At 37.1% G+C, this 19,780-nt stretch overlaps 2 protein-coding genes across 8 annotated transcripts in view; one reads left to right on the top strand and one right to left on the bottom strand.

The window, feature by feature from the left end:
- Positions 1-5,290, top strand: part of osbpl9 (oxysterol binding protein-like 9) — a 43,013-nt gene extending 37,723 nt beyond the window's left edge. For all 7 annotated transcript variants that reach the window (XM_059340685.1, XM_059340686.1, XM_059340684.1 and 4 more), the window contains 8 exons: positions 1,004-1,088; positions 1,199-1,309; positions 1,404-1,467; positions 1,557-1,697; positions 1,808-1,886; positions 2,066-2,157; positions 2,241-2,376; positions 3,271-5,290. In XM_059340685.1, coding sequence (XP_059196668.1) covers positions 1,004-1,088; positions 1,199-1,309; positions 1,404-1,467; positions 1,557-1,697; positions 1,808-1,886; positions 2,066-2,157; positions 2,241-2,376; positions 3,271-3,345 — 783 coding nt within the window. In that variant the 3' untranslated portion in view covers positions 3,346-5,290. The remainder of the gene's footprint in view (positions 1-1,003; positions 1,089-1,198; positions 1,310-1,403; positions 1,468-1,556; positions 1,698-1,807; positions 1,887-2,065; positions 2,158-2,240; positions 2,377-3,270) is intronic.
- Positions 5,291-10,743: 5,453 nt separating this feature from the next.
- zgc:153738 (uncharacterized protein LOC558115 homolog) lies at positions 10,744-18,871 on the bottom strand. Its single transcript, XM_059341438.1, has 19 exons — positions 18,721-18,871; positions 16,422-16,749; positions 16,123-16,242; positions 15,709-15,891; positions 15,551-15,622; positions 14,846-15,051; positions 14,649-14,733; positions 14,455-14,565; positions 14,246-14,321; positions 13,854-13,960; positions 13,606-13,692; positions 13,451-13,512; positions 13,252-13,334; positions 12,845-12,952; positions 12,082-12,281; positions 11,611-11,697; positions 11,347-11,524; positions 11,024-11,262; positions 10,744-10,920 (listed from the first exon to the last, which is right to left on the bottom strand). The coding sequence occupies exons 1-19, from the start codon at positions 18,729-18,731 to the stop codon at positions 10,807-10,809; spliced, it is 2,457 nt and encodes an 818-aa protein (XP_059197421.1). The 5' UTR covers positions 18,732-18,871; the 3' UTR covers positions 10,744-10,806.
- Between the last annotated feature and the right edge of the window lie 909 nt (positions 18,872-19,780).

Below are 19,780 nucleotides of genomic sequence, written 5' to 3'. Positions count from 1 at the left end.
CCTGGGTGGTTTTGGACTTCTTGGGAGTATGTGAATGAGCGTCTGTGCTGGGAATAAACTCTATAATTGATAGGATTTATAGAGCACTTTAAAGGATGTTCAAAGGGGCTTTCAAGCTATGGTATGACATTTATAATTTTCACCGCAGATTAATGTCACGAGTAACACAACATCAGTGGTGGAAAAGTATTCAGATCCCTTACTTACAAATGTACTAAACCACACTGTGAAATAACTCCACTACAAGTAAAAGTCCTGCATTCAAAAAATAAAAGTCCAAAGGTATCAGCATCAAAATGTACTTAAAGAATCAAAATTAAAAGTACTCATTATGCAGAATGGACACACTCAGAAAGTTATATATTTTCCAAATATATTGTGGGATCATTTGTATCGATGCATTTATATAAAAGCTGTTTTACTGTTGTCGAAGTAGGGCTCATTTAAAAAAATATTTACAGTTGTGAGCTTTAATTAAAAAGTCTAATCACTTTAAATTTATCGTGTGCTGAAAAGTACCTCAAAAATGTAGCTTAGCTTAGCTTCATTCCACCACTGCACAACTTGTACACATCCTTACTAAAGTTTATTTTTAGTTCTCACCTTTTTTATATGAAAAAATGAATGTGAAGAATGAACCACTTCATATAAAAAGAAAATATAATAATAATGAACTTTTACTGTCACTTAACTATGGATAAGTGCAACACCACTTCAAAAAATATGTAATATCCCTTCAAGCGCTTTGAGACTCTATTTGGTTATACAAATACAAAAGTTGACTGAAGTAAGCAAAAGCCCTTTTGCAAACACTAGGTGAAACAAACTTCCTTGGTGTGTGAGAACTGGTTTTCCTTCATATACATTTCTGCACACGTCTCACCTTTCATTCATATACTGTTTACATAGTCACTACAGTGATTTAGTTCTTCCTGTTTTCTTAATTAGTTGCTTTGAAAAACATCAGCTGTTCTGACTCCCTCTCCTCTCCTCGGTCCTGCAGGAGACGATATCAGAAGGTCCCGTACCGTGGTCTTCGTCCAACAGTGTGTGTTTTGTGGCAGAGCAGGTCTCTCACCACCCACCCAGTGAGTGTCCAACCATCCTCTGCAGAGAAGCACAGTAGAGTATAGTTTGCTCTTCATTGTTGGTTTGTTTGTCTACAATGTCTTGAGTATTTCCTCTTGTCTTTCTGCAGTTTCTGCATTCTACGCAGAATGTTTAAATCAGAAGATCCAGTTCAACGCTCACATCTGGACAAAGTCTAAGTTCTTAGGCATGTCCATAGGTGTCCACAATATTGGCCAAGGTACATAATACACTCCAAAATATGACTTCTTTTACACACTTTGCTTCTTAAACTCCATATAGATGTCATAATAACCCTGCTGGTCTTATTTCAGGGTGTGTGTCGTGTTTGGAGCATGACGAACATTACATCCTCACCTTCCCTAACGGATACGGCAGGTTTGTGTTACTATCCATGTCCTCACTTAATTACACGTCTCTGGTCTTTAATATGTGCGTCACTGACCTGCTACTGTTTGTCTGTCCAGGTCGATTCTGACGGTGCCGTGGGTGGAGCTGGGCGGGGAGTGCAACATCTCCTGCTCCAAGTCGGGCTACAGTGCCAACATCGTGTTCCACACCAAACCCTTCTACGGAGGAAAGAAGCACAGGATCACTGCTGAGATTTTGTAAGAGGAAAATGGTTGCACAATACATTTTAAATCACACTTGAAAAACCAATTATAGATGAAAGAGCCTGACCTTTCAATGACACAGTTCTTTTCTATTGCTTTTTCAGTGCACCGAATGATAAGAAGTCTTTCTGCTCCATTGAAGGCGAATGGAACGGAGTGATGTATGCCAAGTGGGCAACCGGAGTGAGTCCTTCCTTTTTTCTCTTTTCTTTCCATTTCTCCTTCAATGGGGAGTTTGATTGTGTGAAATTACTCAATAATTACATTGGGCAAATAAGCAATCATCTATTAGTTGAATTGAAATGTTATAATACTGGAGAGTAAATTTCTATAACTACATGGATGAATGTGTTGTGTTTCAGGAGAACACAGTGTTCATAGACACTAAGAGGTTAGGCATCATTAAGAAGAAAGTGAGAAAGCTGGAAGACCAGCTCGACTACGAGTCCCGAAGGTGAGAAATTTAAACAAAGCCATCTTCCATATCATGAACTGAGGGAACTGTCCTTCACTCAGAAACAAACTCTCGTCCACCAGATTGTGGAGAGACGTGACGTTGAACCTGAAGCTGAAAGACATCGATGCAGCGACAGAAGCCAAACACCGGCTGGAGGAGAAGCAGAGAGCTGAAGCCAGAGAGAGGAAGGAGAACGAGCAGCAGTGGGAGACCAGGGTGAGCCCGTCTGTTCTTCAGCTACCAGAGAGAACACCATCACTGTGTGATAATGATGATAATAGGCTACACTTTTACAAAATTGCGACACATTAACAGTCATCTTTTCGCCTATAGAGCACTTAACATCTCTCTTCTTTTGATGTTAAAATTGGTAGAATGTAACTAAGTACATCTACTCAAGTATTGCACTTAAGTGCAGTACTTAAGTACAGTACTTGAGTACTGTACTTAAGTGCAATTGATTAAGTGCAGTTGATTAAAATACAAACATTTTGAGGCAAATATTTTATTTTTACTCCACTACATTTAGTTGCCAGCTTTAGTTACTTTTTACGTCAAAATTTAACATGAAAAAATATGATCAATTTAAAATTACTCTGCATGTTTATAAATTCAAAACACATTAAAGTATATTAAGTAGTTGTAATGAGCCCTATCTGGACAACAGTAAAATGCTGCTACGTAAATGCATCAATAATAATAATAATACAGTTATGTATTTAAAATACATATAGTAGTAGTAGGGCCATTCTGCATAAAGAGTACTTTTACTTTTAATACTTTCAGTACATTTTGATGCTGATACTTTTGTACTTTTACTTCAGTGAGGTTTTGAAGGCAGGACTTTAACTTGTAGTGGAGTAATTTCACAGTGATGTATTCGTACTTTAACTGAAATAAGGGATCTGAATCCTTCTTCCACCACTGGTTGATTGTACACAATCCTTGTTTTTGCCGTAAAGGCAGCTTAGTCTACATCAAAACTGATGGATCAAACACCTCTGTTTCAGCTGTAGATAAAGATCGGTGTTCAAAAAGTTGCAGTTTTATTTTATGATCAGTTCAAATGTTTGAGAGTAATAAATGATTCCTGCGTCTGTGTTTCTGCAGCTATTCCACGAGGACGGGGAGTGCTGGGTCTACGATGAGCCTCTATTAAAGAGATTAGTCTCTCAAAGGCAGTGAGCAGACGACGCACACTCTGACACACACACACCATACATATGCATAAAGAACTGCACACACGACAGAGTCTTCATAAGAACTCTTTTGCAAAACCACTTGTTTTCCAAGCCTTGGAATGACTGATGATTGAATATGTACACAGCTTTGCATTTGACTGTAAAACAACAATATGGAAATGAATGAAAACAAACGGGAAAAGCATCTAAGATGTAACATGAAAACTAGTAAAGCTCCTCTCCTTATTTGGGCAATGTCACTTCCACCGATACCCACCACCAACACCACCACCACCACCCGCCAACACAAGACTCGGAGTGGAGACGGAGGAAGTCTCGCAACTGTCCGTCAGCTTCACGACCTCACCTTCATCAGCTCCACAGGACGAGCCAGAGCAGCACTCGTTTCCCCACACACGGGGGTTTTTTTGGGTGGGGGGGGGCAAAAGGGGGTTGATGAATCGAATACAAACCTTGACGAATAAAACGGCGCTCTACATCTCAGGGAATCTGGTGACTGAGGAAAGAAAGCTGCTGCCCCCTCCAAGAGTCTGACAGCCTTATAACGGTGGAAGGGATGAATCTTAAAGGGGCGGGGGAGAAGTCCTCCGCTTGCCTGCAACTAGTTGTAACTGTTGTTTATATATAGATATACATATGATGGATATATATAAATATATATTCTTTTTTTTTATTTTCAATGCTCTTTTTGTTTATTTTTCTTTCTGGCAATAGTGTAAAATATTTGAGAACTTGATGGCTTTACATCTTTAGGAATCATTCCATTTTCTTCCCATGTCGCCGCCTGTTTGGTCCTCCACACTGTTCTGTGTCTCGAGTGTTATCAAGAATCAAAGCCCCGCATAAGCCATAGCATCTGAACTCGCTGATTGGGAGAGTTGTGATAGATATATGCAATATAGAGATCATTGACACGCCTGTCAAAGGACAGATGTAGGTGTCCATTATGCCAAAAAAAGTTTAGATAAAAGGCTAAAGGGACTTCAATCTGGACAGAGAACAAACAATCCGATGAAAATGTTTCCATGTTACCTGAAGGCATTTAAAGAACAAATGATTGTTTACATATTTTTGTCTTTCTGGATCGCTGGTTCACGACAAGCGCGCAAGGCCAGGACCGAGTCTTCCTTTTTGTCCCACACATCACCCTGTCCCCCGTTCCCTCTCTGAAGGAAGAACCAGAGTAGACGTTTGAAACACTGATGCTGTTTCATTATGCTGCTACGAGTCCAGACTGTGTTCTACCCGTTCAGTTTTCTTGTTTTTTTGTCCAATGATAACCACATAGAGGGCAATATTTATCCTACTGTACACCTCTGCTTTCTTTCTTAAACCACCATTCATTCTCTTATTTACAGCTACATAGGTTGGATCTAAATGCAATGATATTTGGATGAAATAAAAAAAACAATTCTCACCTGAAAATGCACAAGAATATCTCTTAATGCAGTAGCTAGCTTACAACAGAGTCCCTTGTTTGATTGTCGTCTGTTCTAGATGTTTGGCCTGTTGGAATCGGGTTAATTTAAATGAACCTTCAAAGTCTTAAAATTAATCAATTTGGTGAAGGAATCTATAAAGGAAAACATATCCCTGGTGCTGTATGCAGGTTAAGTGGAAAACTTGGTAAAATCTTGAATTCAAATTGTTTAAATTTCCTCTAGCGCATATACAAATGTCTTTAGAAACAAGCCAAATGAAATTCAGTGTCCAAGCTAAATTCTGTTAGTTTTCACTTTTTGTTTTTTTCCTCCATGTTATGTCTTTGTAAATTATATTGAATCGAGGCCTTGCCATACATTTCAGTATCACTCGCCTGATAGAGAGCAATCAAAATGTATTTTTTATTTCATTTTGATCATAATAACCATTGATTGTATCAGATTTTCCTGTTTATTGATGCATAATATTAAATCTCCATGAGTTTATTCCTGCGAGATTTTGTCATGTTATTTCAGACGAAACGTTATGACACGTTCAGAGATGAAAGATTACATCACAGCTTCAGTATTGGGACAGAAACCAACCAGAACTACATACTGGAATAAACACTAACACTAACTAAAGTTATCCTATTAAACAGAAGTTTATTTGTTGATATACAAGCTATAATATTACAGAACCTGCCTGACTTGATATTCTGCTTAAATCCAGCATGACATTTGCAGTAAGTCTGGACCTGCGGAACTGACACGTTCTCTTTTAAAGATCGCCAAAAATCAACGGTTTAGAAACTGTAAAAACAGGCATTATCGTTGAATTGTTATCGTTCAGACAAATTCAACTTGCGTTTTTTTTCTTGTTTCATGATTTATGTCATTTTAACTGTTGTGCTGCACAAAATACATTTTTGAGTTGTTTCCGCTTCTAGCCATGATTGTGTTGATTCCATTGAGGTGCAGTGAGTAAAATGTAAAAACAGCACACACATACAAAAAAACCCTGAAACAGCAGTTCAAAGGGTTAAATTACAAAAAAAATTAATTTAAATTTAGTTTCAGGTTCAGGTTTTGTTTTTTCTTCGATTTCTGGAGCGTTGAACTGTAATCACATACCGTGTACAACATACAAAATAAATGTACAATCGCTCAAGAAATGTCCTAAAAAGTACAAACCGTGTGTATCTTTTAGGACAAACTGAGCTGAAATTACCAAGCCACTCCTCAGAGAAACTATGGTGCAATCCCAAACGCCACACTCAAGGACTCACTGGTAAGTCTGTGAGGGCTTAGGGATGTCAAACTGAATTAAAAAAAGGTTAATTAATTTAAATAAATAAAATATATAATTCAATGACACTTTTCATAAGCCTGCATCTCTGCAGACTTTGCCTGAGAGAATTACCAATAATTCTTTATGTTGTGATGTTAAAATACAGAGTAACCATTAAACAAGAAGGACTGGCACAGAGATATTCAGTCTTCCATTGGTCTCTGCTGGAGGCAGAGGGGAAGACATGCAGTAAAGGGACATCAGGCTGGATTAAAATCCGGGTCCACTGCGACAAGGACTTAGCCTTAGTGGTCTGTGCTCTACCAGTGAGCCACTGGGACACCTCCAGTCTTTCATTTTAAATTGACACAAACACAACATAAACTGAAGATGGTGCATAAAAAACACATGGAATCAGAGTGTAAGCAGAGCCTAATTACACATCTAGTTTATCTATCATTCCTGTCTTTTCATTTTGCTTATTGGTGCAGTTTTGACCAAAAAAAAAAAGTTTGGAAGAAAAACCTTCCCAAACCCACAGCTGTACATGATGTGTTCTGGCTTCATCCAGGTAACATAGCATGCTGCTGTCCAGTTCCTTTATACCATTTCAAGCCCTCATGAACTCAAACACTCGAGCACGACATCTGCAGCATCACGTTATCGATTTCCCCTCCTTTTCCATCTCCTGACTGCCACAGCTGCTTCTCTTTCCTCATCTGCTCTGCGGTCACCATCGCCCAGCTCCTCACCTGCATCTCACTGCCTCATCACTCACTCACTCACTCACTCTATGATCGCTCAACTTTCTGTTTGTTTGTCTTTGTTGCTTTATGGAGTTTTGTTACCAGTCACCAGCTGCCTTTGGACTCTCGCCTGTAAGACTTTTTCTAAATAAATCAATGAACTGCACTAGTCAGCCTGTTTAATCTGTATTTGGGTTCTCCTAACACTTTAGCTGTGATGTTAAGTATGTATATTACATGTGAGAGTGGACTAATCCTCTGAACCCCAAGCCATTTCGAGCATTTTTGCTCTTTTAACATTTTACTCACTGTGGCCTTGTATTTCACTGCAATATACAAGTCCTGCACCTCTATGGAATCAGCACAATCATGAAATAGAATAAACACTTTTCTACTCAAGTGCCATGCATGTTGGAAAAATAAATTGTCTCCACATCCTATACATGTTTAACAATTTGCATTTTTACAGCCTCTCCTGTCCACTGCTCTCTGCTCTGTGTAAACAGTCTGCAGTTCTGTCTGATTTTGAGTAAAACATTTTTTAAAAAGTCATTTGACCTATCGTCTCAACAGAATCAATCATGACTTCACAGCAACACTGTGGAGGGCAGAATATAATGTTTTTAACAGAATCTAGTTATTCCAAGCGGTTCATTTTTGGCAACATTTTAAATGAGACCTGTAGAATAAAGTGATTTTGACAGTAATATCCCAATGTTAAGCTTGATTTTGGTTCCTTTTTCTAATTACTTTCATAACCTATGAACCGTCCAAGGACTGTTGGGAGGTTCAAATTCCTGAAATTCTTCGTTTCATATTTTGGGCGATCTTTCAAAGAAAACATAAGTTTGGGTTCAGAGGGTTAAATACAACACTTGATGTGTGGGAGTACTGTTAAAATGTTACACCATGCAATGCACAGAATGAACAATGGATACGTTTGTAGCTGAAAACATTTTGGAGAGTAAAACGCCAATTTTTTCCTTTGCAGTAGCATTACAAGGTTGCAGTGTGAACAGTGTCATGTTTCTGCACATATTTCATCATATCCTGAAGAAAACAATGATTTATTGTAAACTAATTGAAAAACAAACAGATTAGCCTGACAATGGAGGCTACACAGATAGTATGCAGTATGTAATCCAGATCTCTGTCTCCCTCTGGAGGAGAACAAGGTGCAGTGACGACCACTGTCCTCAAAAGTCCAGCATGGATTCCCTGTTAAAAAGGTTTTGTCATGCTGTGTATTTGTTACGTTACCATCTGGACCACAGTCCAAAGCTACATCATTTAGGTGTTAATACCTTTCTTTTTCTTTCTTCTAAATGTGTTATTTTTATTGGACTGCAAAATTTGACAGAAAAGGAGAAAAATGAAAATTATACTTCACATTTATTCATTACAGATGAAAATCATTCATTAAGAAAAAGTTGAATCAAATATTTACAATCTCATTTACACATCTTTCATGCCTAAAACATAAAAAATAATTACATCTTTAATCAATGAGATCTTTTAAATCCATTAAGTTAAAATAAAAACAATAGCCATAAAAAGATTTGTCGTAAAAACAAATGTACAAATATAAACAACACGAACGTCACTATAAAATGTAGTGTTAGCAAATCATCTGATCACCCACACTATGTGTTTTATATTGTTTATATGTTAAATAAACAATATAAAACACATAGTGTGGGTGCAGCAGAAACCTGCAAAGGTTTATATGAAAGGCACACCCAAAAAACATTAGAATAAGAAAAATCCAACAAAAAAAATAAAAACAATACAAAAATAATCAAAATCCGAAAAACAAAATACAAAACAATCAAATACATGTTTATATCTATTATAAAACAATCTAAGTGTAGGAAGTATATGTGGGGTTAAAATTAAGTAGCAAATAGCAAAGAGTCTGCCTGAACATATAAACAAGAACACTTTTAGTTTGAACTAATTGCTTTTGACAGCCGAGCATTTCATAGTCTCTTTTTGTCGACAAACAATGAGACAGAAGAGTCTAGTAAATTAATGTTTGCATTCCAACTCCACCATATTTAATAAAAAACTGACTGCGGGAAGATTTATGCAGAGGGAGATGAAGATTTTCAGCCTCTCTAGTACTATAATGATGGAATTTTGAATTTTGAACAAAATAACATCTAAAACTGTAAGGTAAATCTGTAATCATATATCTCACTTTATAAACAAATAAAGATATAAATATGGAAAATAGACAACAACTGTATTCTATAAAAGAGCAGTGCACTTGGTACAACAGCTTTGTCTGTGTCTGGGAGCTGTCTAGCCTGGCTGGATCTGGATCTGGATCTGGATCCTGGATTTAGTGGGACTCACTGCCCAGCACGTCTTCTTCCTCTCGGGGGAGACACAAGTTAGCAGGTTGTTGATTTTCCTGGAACATAACATTTTAATTTTAATTCTATTTTATTTACAAAGAGTAAGAGTAAGTAAAGAGTTTTTTTTAAATACATTTTTTTCAGTCTTTTTTGAAGAAATATTAATTAATTATTAATTTATTTATTGGAAAAATGTATTCTTTGTATATGTTGAATATATGTGTTTGAGTATACATTGTTAAGCTTTTTCAAGCTGACGTGCATGCTCCACGGTAAGTGGAATTGTTCAGTGGTGGTTCTACACAGGGGGCCGACAGGGGCCACTGCCCCTGTGAAGAAGCCCTTGGCCCCTGCTGTGGCCCCTGTGTCAAATTAATATTTAAATGAACAATTTATAACGATGAACGACGGAACAATTCTTACCTATTTTTTTTTTCAAACAATATCTCATTGTGCACAAAAGGAACCCAGAATGTGTCCACTGTATAAAAGTTTAATTGTTCAATAAAAGCTTGTGAATATACATATAAAAAAAGATCATTCTCACTATACTGCACTTTCAAAATAAAAAAAAAGTAGTTGTGCACAAGAATGAGAAATGTCATTGAAGTGCAAAAATAATTATTGTTGGTCATTGTTTCAGTCAGTGTATTTGTATCTTCCAAATATACTTCAATGAGATTTTTAAATGAGCTAAAATAAAGGTTTTGAATGCTTAAATATAATCTTTGCCGTTTTTAATGGGCCCCTCTGATTAAACACTGGCCCCTGCTTGGCCCCCACAGTAAAACTGGTCTAGAACCGCCACTGGAATTGTTTGTATAATTTATGTAAAATACATTTTTAAAAAGGTCTTTTCAGAAAACCTGATAAATGAAGGAAATATTAGGAAGTTTGAACTATGCATTTGTAGTAACTGTACCTCAGTGCTGTCCTCCAGAGCCTGCATGATCACTGCCACCACCAGGTTCACTAGCACAAACTGGGCCATGACCACGAAGCTGAAGAAGCAGATTGGAGAGACCCAGGAGAACCTCAACGTGTCCTTGAGAAGCGCAGAGAAAGACTCAGAAGTAAGTTTCACAGTACAATGTAAGTAGGTATGAAAAGGTGTCACTCTATGTATTTATGTTGAAGCTCTTACCAGTAAAAAAAAGACGATAACTTGCCACAATTGCTGTCCACTTGAAAATGTTTCTTCAAAGTCCGTTCAGGTTAATGTCACTTAAAAAACGTGTTTATTTTAGCTAACGCTATCAGGTAACGTGAAAATGAAGCAGTGATAACAGTCATGCTGAAATCACTGAACAGAATGTTGTTGGTTTTTTAAAAATTGGTTGGTTTTTTAAAAATATTTACAGGCCTACTGCCTGTAAATATTGATTATGCATTGTTATATGCATTGTTTTGTTATGTATCTCAGGAAGTTACCATGTAAACGATGTGTTTGTATTTCTGTAGCATCCTGGAATGCATCACCTGCTGCCAAATATAAAACAATTTAAAAAACCCCAGAACAAAACACCTTGGCTGCTTTTAAATTTATTGTATAGTAGGTAGTAAATTGGACAGTCATCAGTAAATATACAACAACAAATTAAGTTGTAATAAAAACACATGACATATTTATTTTTTCCCTTTCTTCTTTGCATCTTTGCCTTTAACCGGTGCTTCTTCTTCTTCCTTCCCTGTGGCAGCTTTAATTCTTTTCTTTCCCAGGGGGGTCTTTGCATACCAGTTCTGGTGATACAAAAGAAAGAAAAACACAAAATTAAAAATCAGCAAAGCAGATACTAATCATGAAAATGCAACAGGAAAACAAAATATGATGAATTCACTGTACTTTAAGGGCCTCTTCTTCTTCCTGAAACACAGGATCAATCTTGGCTAGTGGAGCGACAAACTCAGCAGCAGTCAGCGGTCTGTTGGCCTGCTGCAGGATGCGACGCTTGGTGACCACGCTCTGGATCACCTGGACCATGTGACCTGGTGTGTAGCCATCAGAAATCTTTGCAAGAGAGCTGAGGTCCAGGGCCCTGGTTACATCACCTCCCTGCTTTTTGATCAGTTGCTTCCACAAGACTGAAGGCAAACAGAGTCAAAAGTAATTGTTCATCCCAACAACCAAAACATACTTACACTGTTTTCCAATGCATCGGTTCTTACTGTATCTCGAGCCGTAGTCAGGTCTTGGGATGAGGATTATTTTGCTGTACATTTTACACAGTGACTTGATATCAGCAGTTAGGGGGTCTTTAGTTGTTCCTACTATCAGAACACGATCCTCCCCTTTGATCAACTTCAGAGACTTGGGCAAATCTTTCTTCAACCGTTTGGGATCCAACTGTGCACAGAATGGTTAACTAATTAATTAACATGCAAACATTAATTATCATGATATTGCTGTTGAGCTTTTCTGCCCAGAAATACCTCTTTTTCTTCCTTGGGAACTTTCTTGTAGAACATTTTTTCTGCATCTTCAATCCATATTACCGAAGGTTGCAGCAATCTTGCAACCTGTGCAAAGATGATCATGAAAGAGCTGCATTTTTACTTTCTGTACAAGGGTTAGTAGGTCAAAATGAAACTTCACCATGAAATATTAAAATGAATCCATATTGTTATGACAGGTTACAACATGAGAACAAACTGCCCCACATACTACTATACTATTCACTGTTTGCATTTTGGGTGGTATTTGAGTTAAGTCATAAGATCTCTAATGAGATTAGGCATTACGTATATAGGTCGGTTTATGTTATGCTTCAGTATTGTAGATGAGGATTATGACTTTAAAATACTCGTATGGTTTTACAGCAGTCATTAAAAGAACTTTGGAATAACCACATTAGAGACTTGAATGACAATGCCACTAGAGTTGTTTAAATACCAGTGTGTTACCTTAAACACCATGTGAAGCATCATGGCGAGGCCACTCTTGCCTGGGTACTTTCCTGTCGTGTTCAGAGGAGACAGATCAAACAGATTGGCACCCGTCTCCTGGCAGATCGCATGGACCAACATCTTCTTTCCGACACCTGCCGGCCCCGCCAGTAGGATGGCCTTTATCAGAGGAGCCTTCTCGTGTACCACCTGAGAGCCTGCAACAACACACGTCTTATATTCAAACCAGAAACAACATTTTCAGTTATATATATTTAATCTTCATGCCTCACTTTAAAAGAGTTGCTCGAGTGTCCTTGTAGGACAAAAATGTCTGTCAATATGATTTAAATCTTTTAACCAACATTATGAATGCTAGGGGGAATTTTATTTAGACAGATTGAAAAAAAAACTCCCACTTGTGACCTTAGACGACAAAATGTCCCCTTCATAAGACTGCTATAAAGATACTATATTTTATTATTATTTTCCACTTTCATATAGTTGCATTTTTAACCAGCATCAGCCCTGATCATAAGTAGCAAATACATTCATTTTCAGAATTTGGCCCCTTTAAATGCCAGTTTGTTTAGATAACGCCACTGTTGTTTTTATGAAAAGACACAAAAAATGTTCTGCCTATCAAATGCTTGGAGGATTTCTTTGGTGACGATGATCAGCAACAACACTGTAGTGCTCCATAATAAGCAGCAGTAACTATAAAAAATAGTATGTATTTGCTCAATAAATGAATACAATTTTAATTAAATAACTTTCATACCTAATGGTAAAATTGCATAGAGAGATAAGACCTGCCGCACATCTGACAATGATGGCATGGGCTCAATGTCATTTTGCCTCAGTGTGGTCCCGAGGTAGCTATAGTCACCTACCAACAAGAGGGAATAAAACTTATTAATATGCACTGTGAATCATTGGGAAAACTGCAAAAATAATTTCCCTATGCACAAATAATAATGTGCCTGTTAGAAATTATTAATTTAGATCAGTGTTTTGTCTATCACAAACCAGAAGAGGGCAGCACATCAGCACTAAAGACTTTACAGTTACCTTGACTTTAAAAAGTGCTTGATTATGTGTACAGTTATAATCAGAATGATGAACACAGTGAGATCTAAAAGATGGCACAGCAGTTTACACAACATTAAACAACATTCAAAGTCTTACCCATGTAATCCTGCAGTCTAACATTATTTGCCTGTTTCAACAATCCCTGTTCCACCAGCTCCTGACACAGAGACTCAAGAGTCCTAGTAGACGTGAATAAATGATGTGGTTGTTTTTTCCATTGACCAATTTATTAACTTCATGAAACTCAATTTAATAATCAAAATGTTTCATTCACGCATCCTCTATGTGACCTCACCTATCAGATGTTAAATCTTTCTCCTTTTTTTTCTTCTTCCCACTTTTAGATCCTTTCTTTTTCTGTGAAGAATAAAAAATGTTGTAAGGACACAGCGAAAGGTAATCAACGTAAAGTGAGACCGAACCTGACAGATATTTCCACTCACTTATTACCTTGGCATTTGCTTTGGTTTTACCACCCCTGTCTTTATCCACAGCTAGCTTCCATTCAGCGAGCTCTTGTCTCATTTGCTCGTCTACCTGATAAAAGCAGAACAAACAAAAGAGTGCGACTACAGGTGGTGCTGTTATTAGTTTTTAACACCAGTGACTTAGAAACAAACGACAGATTGGCTGTTAAATTCCTAAGATGTGTTGTTTAGAATTTAAAATGTTTCTTTTTCTGTAGTTATCAGTATCACCTGTACTCGGATCTCTGCCTCAATGACTTTCCTCTTTTCTTCCTTGATCAGCTCCACCTCGTGCCTCTGGCTGAAATTTCTGGACTCATTGCGGGTTTTCCAAAAATCTGTGAATGACAAATATTCAGTTCAGGCTTTAATTATGTGAATGCAATATACACCTTTATACACAGAGAGGTCAAAAAACAAAACAGGAAAGCCTTGATGGTATGTTACATGCCTGTTCCCATTTTATAGGTTTACATCCAAACAACAATATGGTTTCAAACTGGTTTTTAACTGAATATGAAATCTTTTTTATACTACAAGTGTTGTCTCCTAATAATTTGAGAGGCTACACTTAAGAATTATAATAATAATAATGATAATAATATCCACACATTTAAACATACCTACAAAGGTTTTGTTTTCCACTACCAAGTCTGACAGAAACGCAGAAGGTAGCATCTTCAAACCTGCCTCCTCTTCCTGCGGTTCAGAGTAAAGTTACACAGGTTCACTGAATATGCAGGTTTCGAAACAGCAGGAAATGATTAGTTTGAATAAGCAGAATCCTACTGATCAGCAGAATTTACTGAATATTATATCAAGAAGTTCTTACTTCCTCTTCATCCTTTCCCTTCTCCTTTTTTCCCTTTTCCTTCTTGTCCTCTTTCCCTTTTGGTTTGTTGTTGGCCTCCTCCTCTTCCTTTGCTGCAATTTCTTCCATCAACTGAAAAAAATATGTGCACAAATATGATTCTCCTTCCAAAAACTACTGTAAAAAACGTACTTTTCACTCAGCGTGAACTTGACCTGCTGAGGGTTCTTTTCAGCAAAAATGAGAGCTGAGCCTCCGTCCTCTGCATCTGGGAAGTCTGGAAACACTCCTTTATCATTACTATTTAAAAAACACAAACAGAAGGAAAAACAGTGAGAAAAGCACAGCTATATGGTTTATTTAATGTGGAAATAGTCCACTGAAGTAACAAAAATTAAAACAAGCCCCTTACCGGCAATCAATGAACCAATGTCGGATTTGCTCTTTCATGGTCTTGCTCATGTCGTGACCCTCTACATCTCGTAGCTGGTTTGTGGTCGCCACTACAGACTTCTCATAGTCTTCTTTGTACTCCTCCTGTTTAATCCGTGTACAAGCTTCACTGGCCTGGGCAGTGATTTCTGCAGGGCATGGCACCTGGTATTTTGGGTCAACGACCTAACATCAAAGCAACCAAACATAATTTATACACTCTTTCATTTGAAAATCTCTCAAAAAGAAATTTAATCAAGTAGAGCTGCAATGAATGGTCGACTGACAATGTTAATCGGTTATGGGGTTTTTTCTTGCAAAAATTGCCGAAAATACTTTTGTCATCCTCTCAAACATGCTTCTCTATTGTGTTTCATATTGAACTCCATATTTTAGTTTTGGACTAACAAAACAAGACATTTAAAAACATCACATCGTCTCACATTTTATTGACAAATATTGGAACACAGCTTTCATGGTATATTTGTTCCATTTTGACAGAAGAAATGTGGAAAATGGCATGTTAATGATAATCTCAAGTAAGACAAAAGATGACATAAGGTATACAGATCAATTAGCTTTTAGACTGGATTAATTAGAAGTACTGTTGGCTTTCTTTTAATAGCTGAGTACCTATTTTTGCAGTTTAAGATAATTAGCAAAACTGATGATCAGTGTAACTCACCATTCCCAGAAAAAACATTTCTTCATCCCGGGCGACCTTTGTCTTTTTCCTTTGTATGTAGCCCCTCCAAACCTGCAACATTTCAACATGAAAGATGACTTAAGCAAAAGAAAGAGGAAAACAAGGACATGTGTAGGATTATGTTGAAAACAGAGGACCTTCTGAATGCAGACTGTGGCTGACTCAATGGCAGCTGCTCCAGGATCCTTGGCCCTGTACATACTGTTCATGTTTCTGCTTTCTTCATTCAATTTGGCCCTCAAGCGTCCTTGGCGGGCCCTCTCCGTCACTTGAATTATCTTAATGGCCTCCTCCTGACTCATGTCCTTGACCATTAGGAGCTGTAGGTGCAAAGTAATTGAAATGGTTCAAGCTTGTCATTGACCAATTAAATATAACAATTTAGGAATGAAAACAATATTTTTTGTTTCCCAGTTTAAGCCTTCAGGTGTTTAGCTGTCACTTTATTTTTCCTTAGTGTGTTTTTGTATATATATGAAAAAGAAATGAACAAAGAATATCAAGTCTACACATACATATTTTAAATAAAATGTGGCCATTTTTTTACTCACTTCAGGGCTTTCAGTAACCTCCACCATTTTAAGAATGTCTGTTAGCATCGTCTTTCGTTCTTGAAATTCTTTACTGCGATCACGGATAAAATAGCGAGGAATAGGGATGTCAAGGTCGGCCTACAGTGACAACAAAGAAAATAGCTGTTGAGAAACATCATTATTGAAGGGTCATCCCAGATATAATGGCTAATATCTGCTGTGAATAAGTCAATGTGATTTTGTTCAGGTCATTTCAGCAATCCAATTTATATATATATAATTTATACATAATACTTGTTCTTAAAAATGAAACTCACTGGTGTTAGCTTCAAATCGTGAAGAACATCATCCATGTAGTGATACTCTGAAAACTCTTTTTCCACCATTTCATTCTTCAGCTCTAGCACCCTACCGATCACACCATCGAGAATCGCCCGAATAACTCTTCTCTTCTGAGGGTGGACCACCAGGTCGTAGATCTCCTCAAGCTGTCTGAAGATTTGGAGGTAGCGCACATAAAGCATGGCCAGACGCTGGAAGAACACCACCCTATCCTTTTCTGGTCGAGGGGGCTCAGCAGGCAGTTCTTCAGTTAGCAGACGGCTCAACTCTAACTGAGCATCTGCCCACAGCTGGTTGTATGTCCTGAAACAATGTAAACAATCTGATGAGCTGACTTCACTGCAAAATCAAAAATACACTTTTTCCCGCTATTTATCAATGTAGTGTGAGTTGCTGAGTGTCGGAGATTGAGTGACATTGAGAGATGTCTATCTTCTCTTTAAAATAATGGAATTATATGACATTTGGCTTGTGCTCAGAGCACAAAAATATTCATGTTAAAAAATTATAGCAATGCCCCTTGACCCCCTCTGTGCCCCCTTGGATGCCCCTGTGGTAAAGATAAAACATGATGAAGTGCCCTCCAGGGTGCCCTTTTAGTTGCCCTGGTGCTCCACCACATACAGCAGGAGCCATTTTTATTGTTTTTTATTGCCAGTGACTTTTATAATTGCTGATACAATAAAGTTTAAAGAAAAAAAATGTATGTCTGCCATTTCTTAATAATAGAAAAATAACGATGAAGCCCTCAGAAGATGAGGGTTTTTTTTGTTTTGTGGTATTTGGGTATTTGTTTAAAAAACAAACAAACAGATAGATACAAATGCTGAAGGCAGTGGTGGGAAAAAGTATTAATTTCCCTTACTTAAGTACGAGTACTCATACCACACTGCAGAATTGCTCCATTACAAGTAAAAGTCCTGCATTCAAAACTTACTTCAGTAAAAGTACAAAAGTACCAACATCAAAATGTACTTAAAGTATCAAAAGTAAAAGTACTTGTTATGCAGAATGCACCCACTTAGACTTTTATTTGTATTCCAAATATATTGTTGTATAATTATTTTGGGGCTAATTTTAACAACTTAAAATATTTGTCTGTGGTTTAATTTAGAAATGTGTAATCATTTTAAATTGTAGTATTTTTTTTATGTTAAATCTTGACCTGAGAAGTAACTAAAGCTGGCAGCGAAATGTAGTGGAATAAAAATTACAATATCGGCCTCTAAAATGTAGTGAAGTAGAAGTATAAAGTTAAATACACGACAATACTCAAGTAAAGTACAAGTACCTCGAAATTGTACTGAAGTATGGTACGTGATTAAATGCACTTAACGTTAGTTACATCCCACCACTGGCTGAGGGTAACAAAGCTATGAATGTAAAGGCCAGCAAACAACTGCTAAATAGTCAAATAGTCAGTGGAGCAGCTCCAGTGTAAAACCAGCAGGAGTCTCATTTGCTAACAATCACACGTGTCATCATCGCTCTTGCCATGTATATTAGGCCAGGGATGCGGAACTGGAGGCCGCATACGGCCCGCACCCTCACTTAAAGTGGCCCTCAGTACAACTGCATGCTTCTGAGCATGAAATCTTAAAAGTGCAGTGTACAAATGCACAAAATGACTTCTTGCAATTATTTTTGGTCTGCTGTTCTTGCACTGGAAAAAAAAAAGAAATCACAGTAAGTGGTTATTTTTTATTTGCTTCAAACCTTTTGTATTCTTATTTATTCTGTTATACGTGCATTTGAGCATGAACTATGTTAAGTTACTGCACTGTGAACATATTTAAAATTGCAGTTTCATCATATCTGGTTAATTGCACGGTCCTATGGTAGTGTTGAGGAAAAATTGTGGCCCACTCCAGCATTTAAGTTGCCCATCCCTGTATTAGGCCAATAGTACCTGCTGCCACCCTGCTGCCATGAGCGAGGTTTGGAAAACATTCTTTAAAATACTTATTGTACTCTTATCGTAGCTACATGTTGCTTGCTGTGGTGTTGTTGGATGCTGAACGGTCAGTGTTGAGCCAGTTTTACATTTCTAAAGTGCACGCTGAAGAGTCATCACTGTAAGTATTGCTTTCAAATGTACTTTTGAGTCACAGTACTTGTTTGTTGCGCTATTGCAAAATGCATTTGTTTACGTTTTGTTTGTTTACATGAAACCAGCCGAGCTATATTAGCTAACGTTAGCTCAAGTTAAAATTGTCCGGCCAAAGTTAGCCGCTGATGCTGCGGCAGTGACGTGTGTGTACCTGGGAAGTTTACCTTTGCGACATGTCTCCAGAGGAAGTGAAAATGTACTCAGCGTGTCTTATAAAACAACCAAAAACATCTTAGAGAGTGTAAAACTAAACTAAGTGATAGCTACAGGACATCAAACATGAGGTCAGCTCTCAAAGTTGTCCCGTCTCCATGGTAACAGTCATTCCGGAAGTCGCTCACCTTTATTATCAATTCTTTTTTTTTTTTTTTTTTTTTTTTTAGAAATTATGGCAGAAACTGAAAAATAGAAACATATTTTATATAATAATCTAATAATTATCTGATAACGTGAATACTGTAAGGGTATTTTTTGTCTTTTACACAAAAAAATACCTTCATATGCTTTACTGAAATGTTATATATTAATGGGATTATTGTTATTAAGCTACTATTTAGTGTTTCCCCCACTTACTTTCTTTTTTTCTCAGTCTGTACTAGAAAATATACATACAAACATTGCAGACATATACTTGATTAAATTGAGTTAATTTCCATCATTTCAAATTATGATAAGAACAGACAGAATTTTAACAGTTTCATTACCAAGAATACTCTGAATTCTTTAAATTTACATAAAAATCCAGTGTTGGGAGCATTTGTTGTTTTGCATTTATATATGTCGTATCTACAATATATAATCAATACGTTACCAATGAGGTAAATGTTTGTTAACATGTTTAAAAAAATCTATGATGACATTTTCACACTCACTCGCTCACTCACTCACTCACTCTGGTTCATCATTGCAAATATTACATTTATTTTCAATACTAAAGAATTTGGAGTATTATCGATTACATCAACTCTCTGTGCAACAAGTGAGACACCACTAGGTGACGTCCTTCCTTTATTTTAAAGTCTATCAGTAATGATGAGTTTTTTCGTCTAACCTATTGTATAATGTCAATTAGTTGCATGCAAAGTCCACATGCTGTGTTTAGCTGCCAGTGCCAAATCTCATCTCGGCAGATAAAAATTAAGCTGTTTCCTAATAAACTCTCATTATAAATGAAAATGTGAAAAAATATGCAGACTTCATCCATTAATTAATTGTTGCATTCAT

This window comes from Centropristis striata, chromosome 9 (assembly GCF_030273125.1).
Source record: "Centropristis striata isolate RG_2023a ecotype Rhode Island chromosome 9, C.striata_1.0, whole genome shotgun sequence".
NCBI classification, from domain to species: Eukaryota; Metazoa; Chordata; class Actinopteri; order Perciformes; family Serranidae; genus Centropristis; species Centropristis striata.
This window is presented reverse-complemented; position numbering and strand designations above follow the sequence as displayed.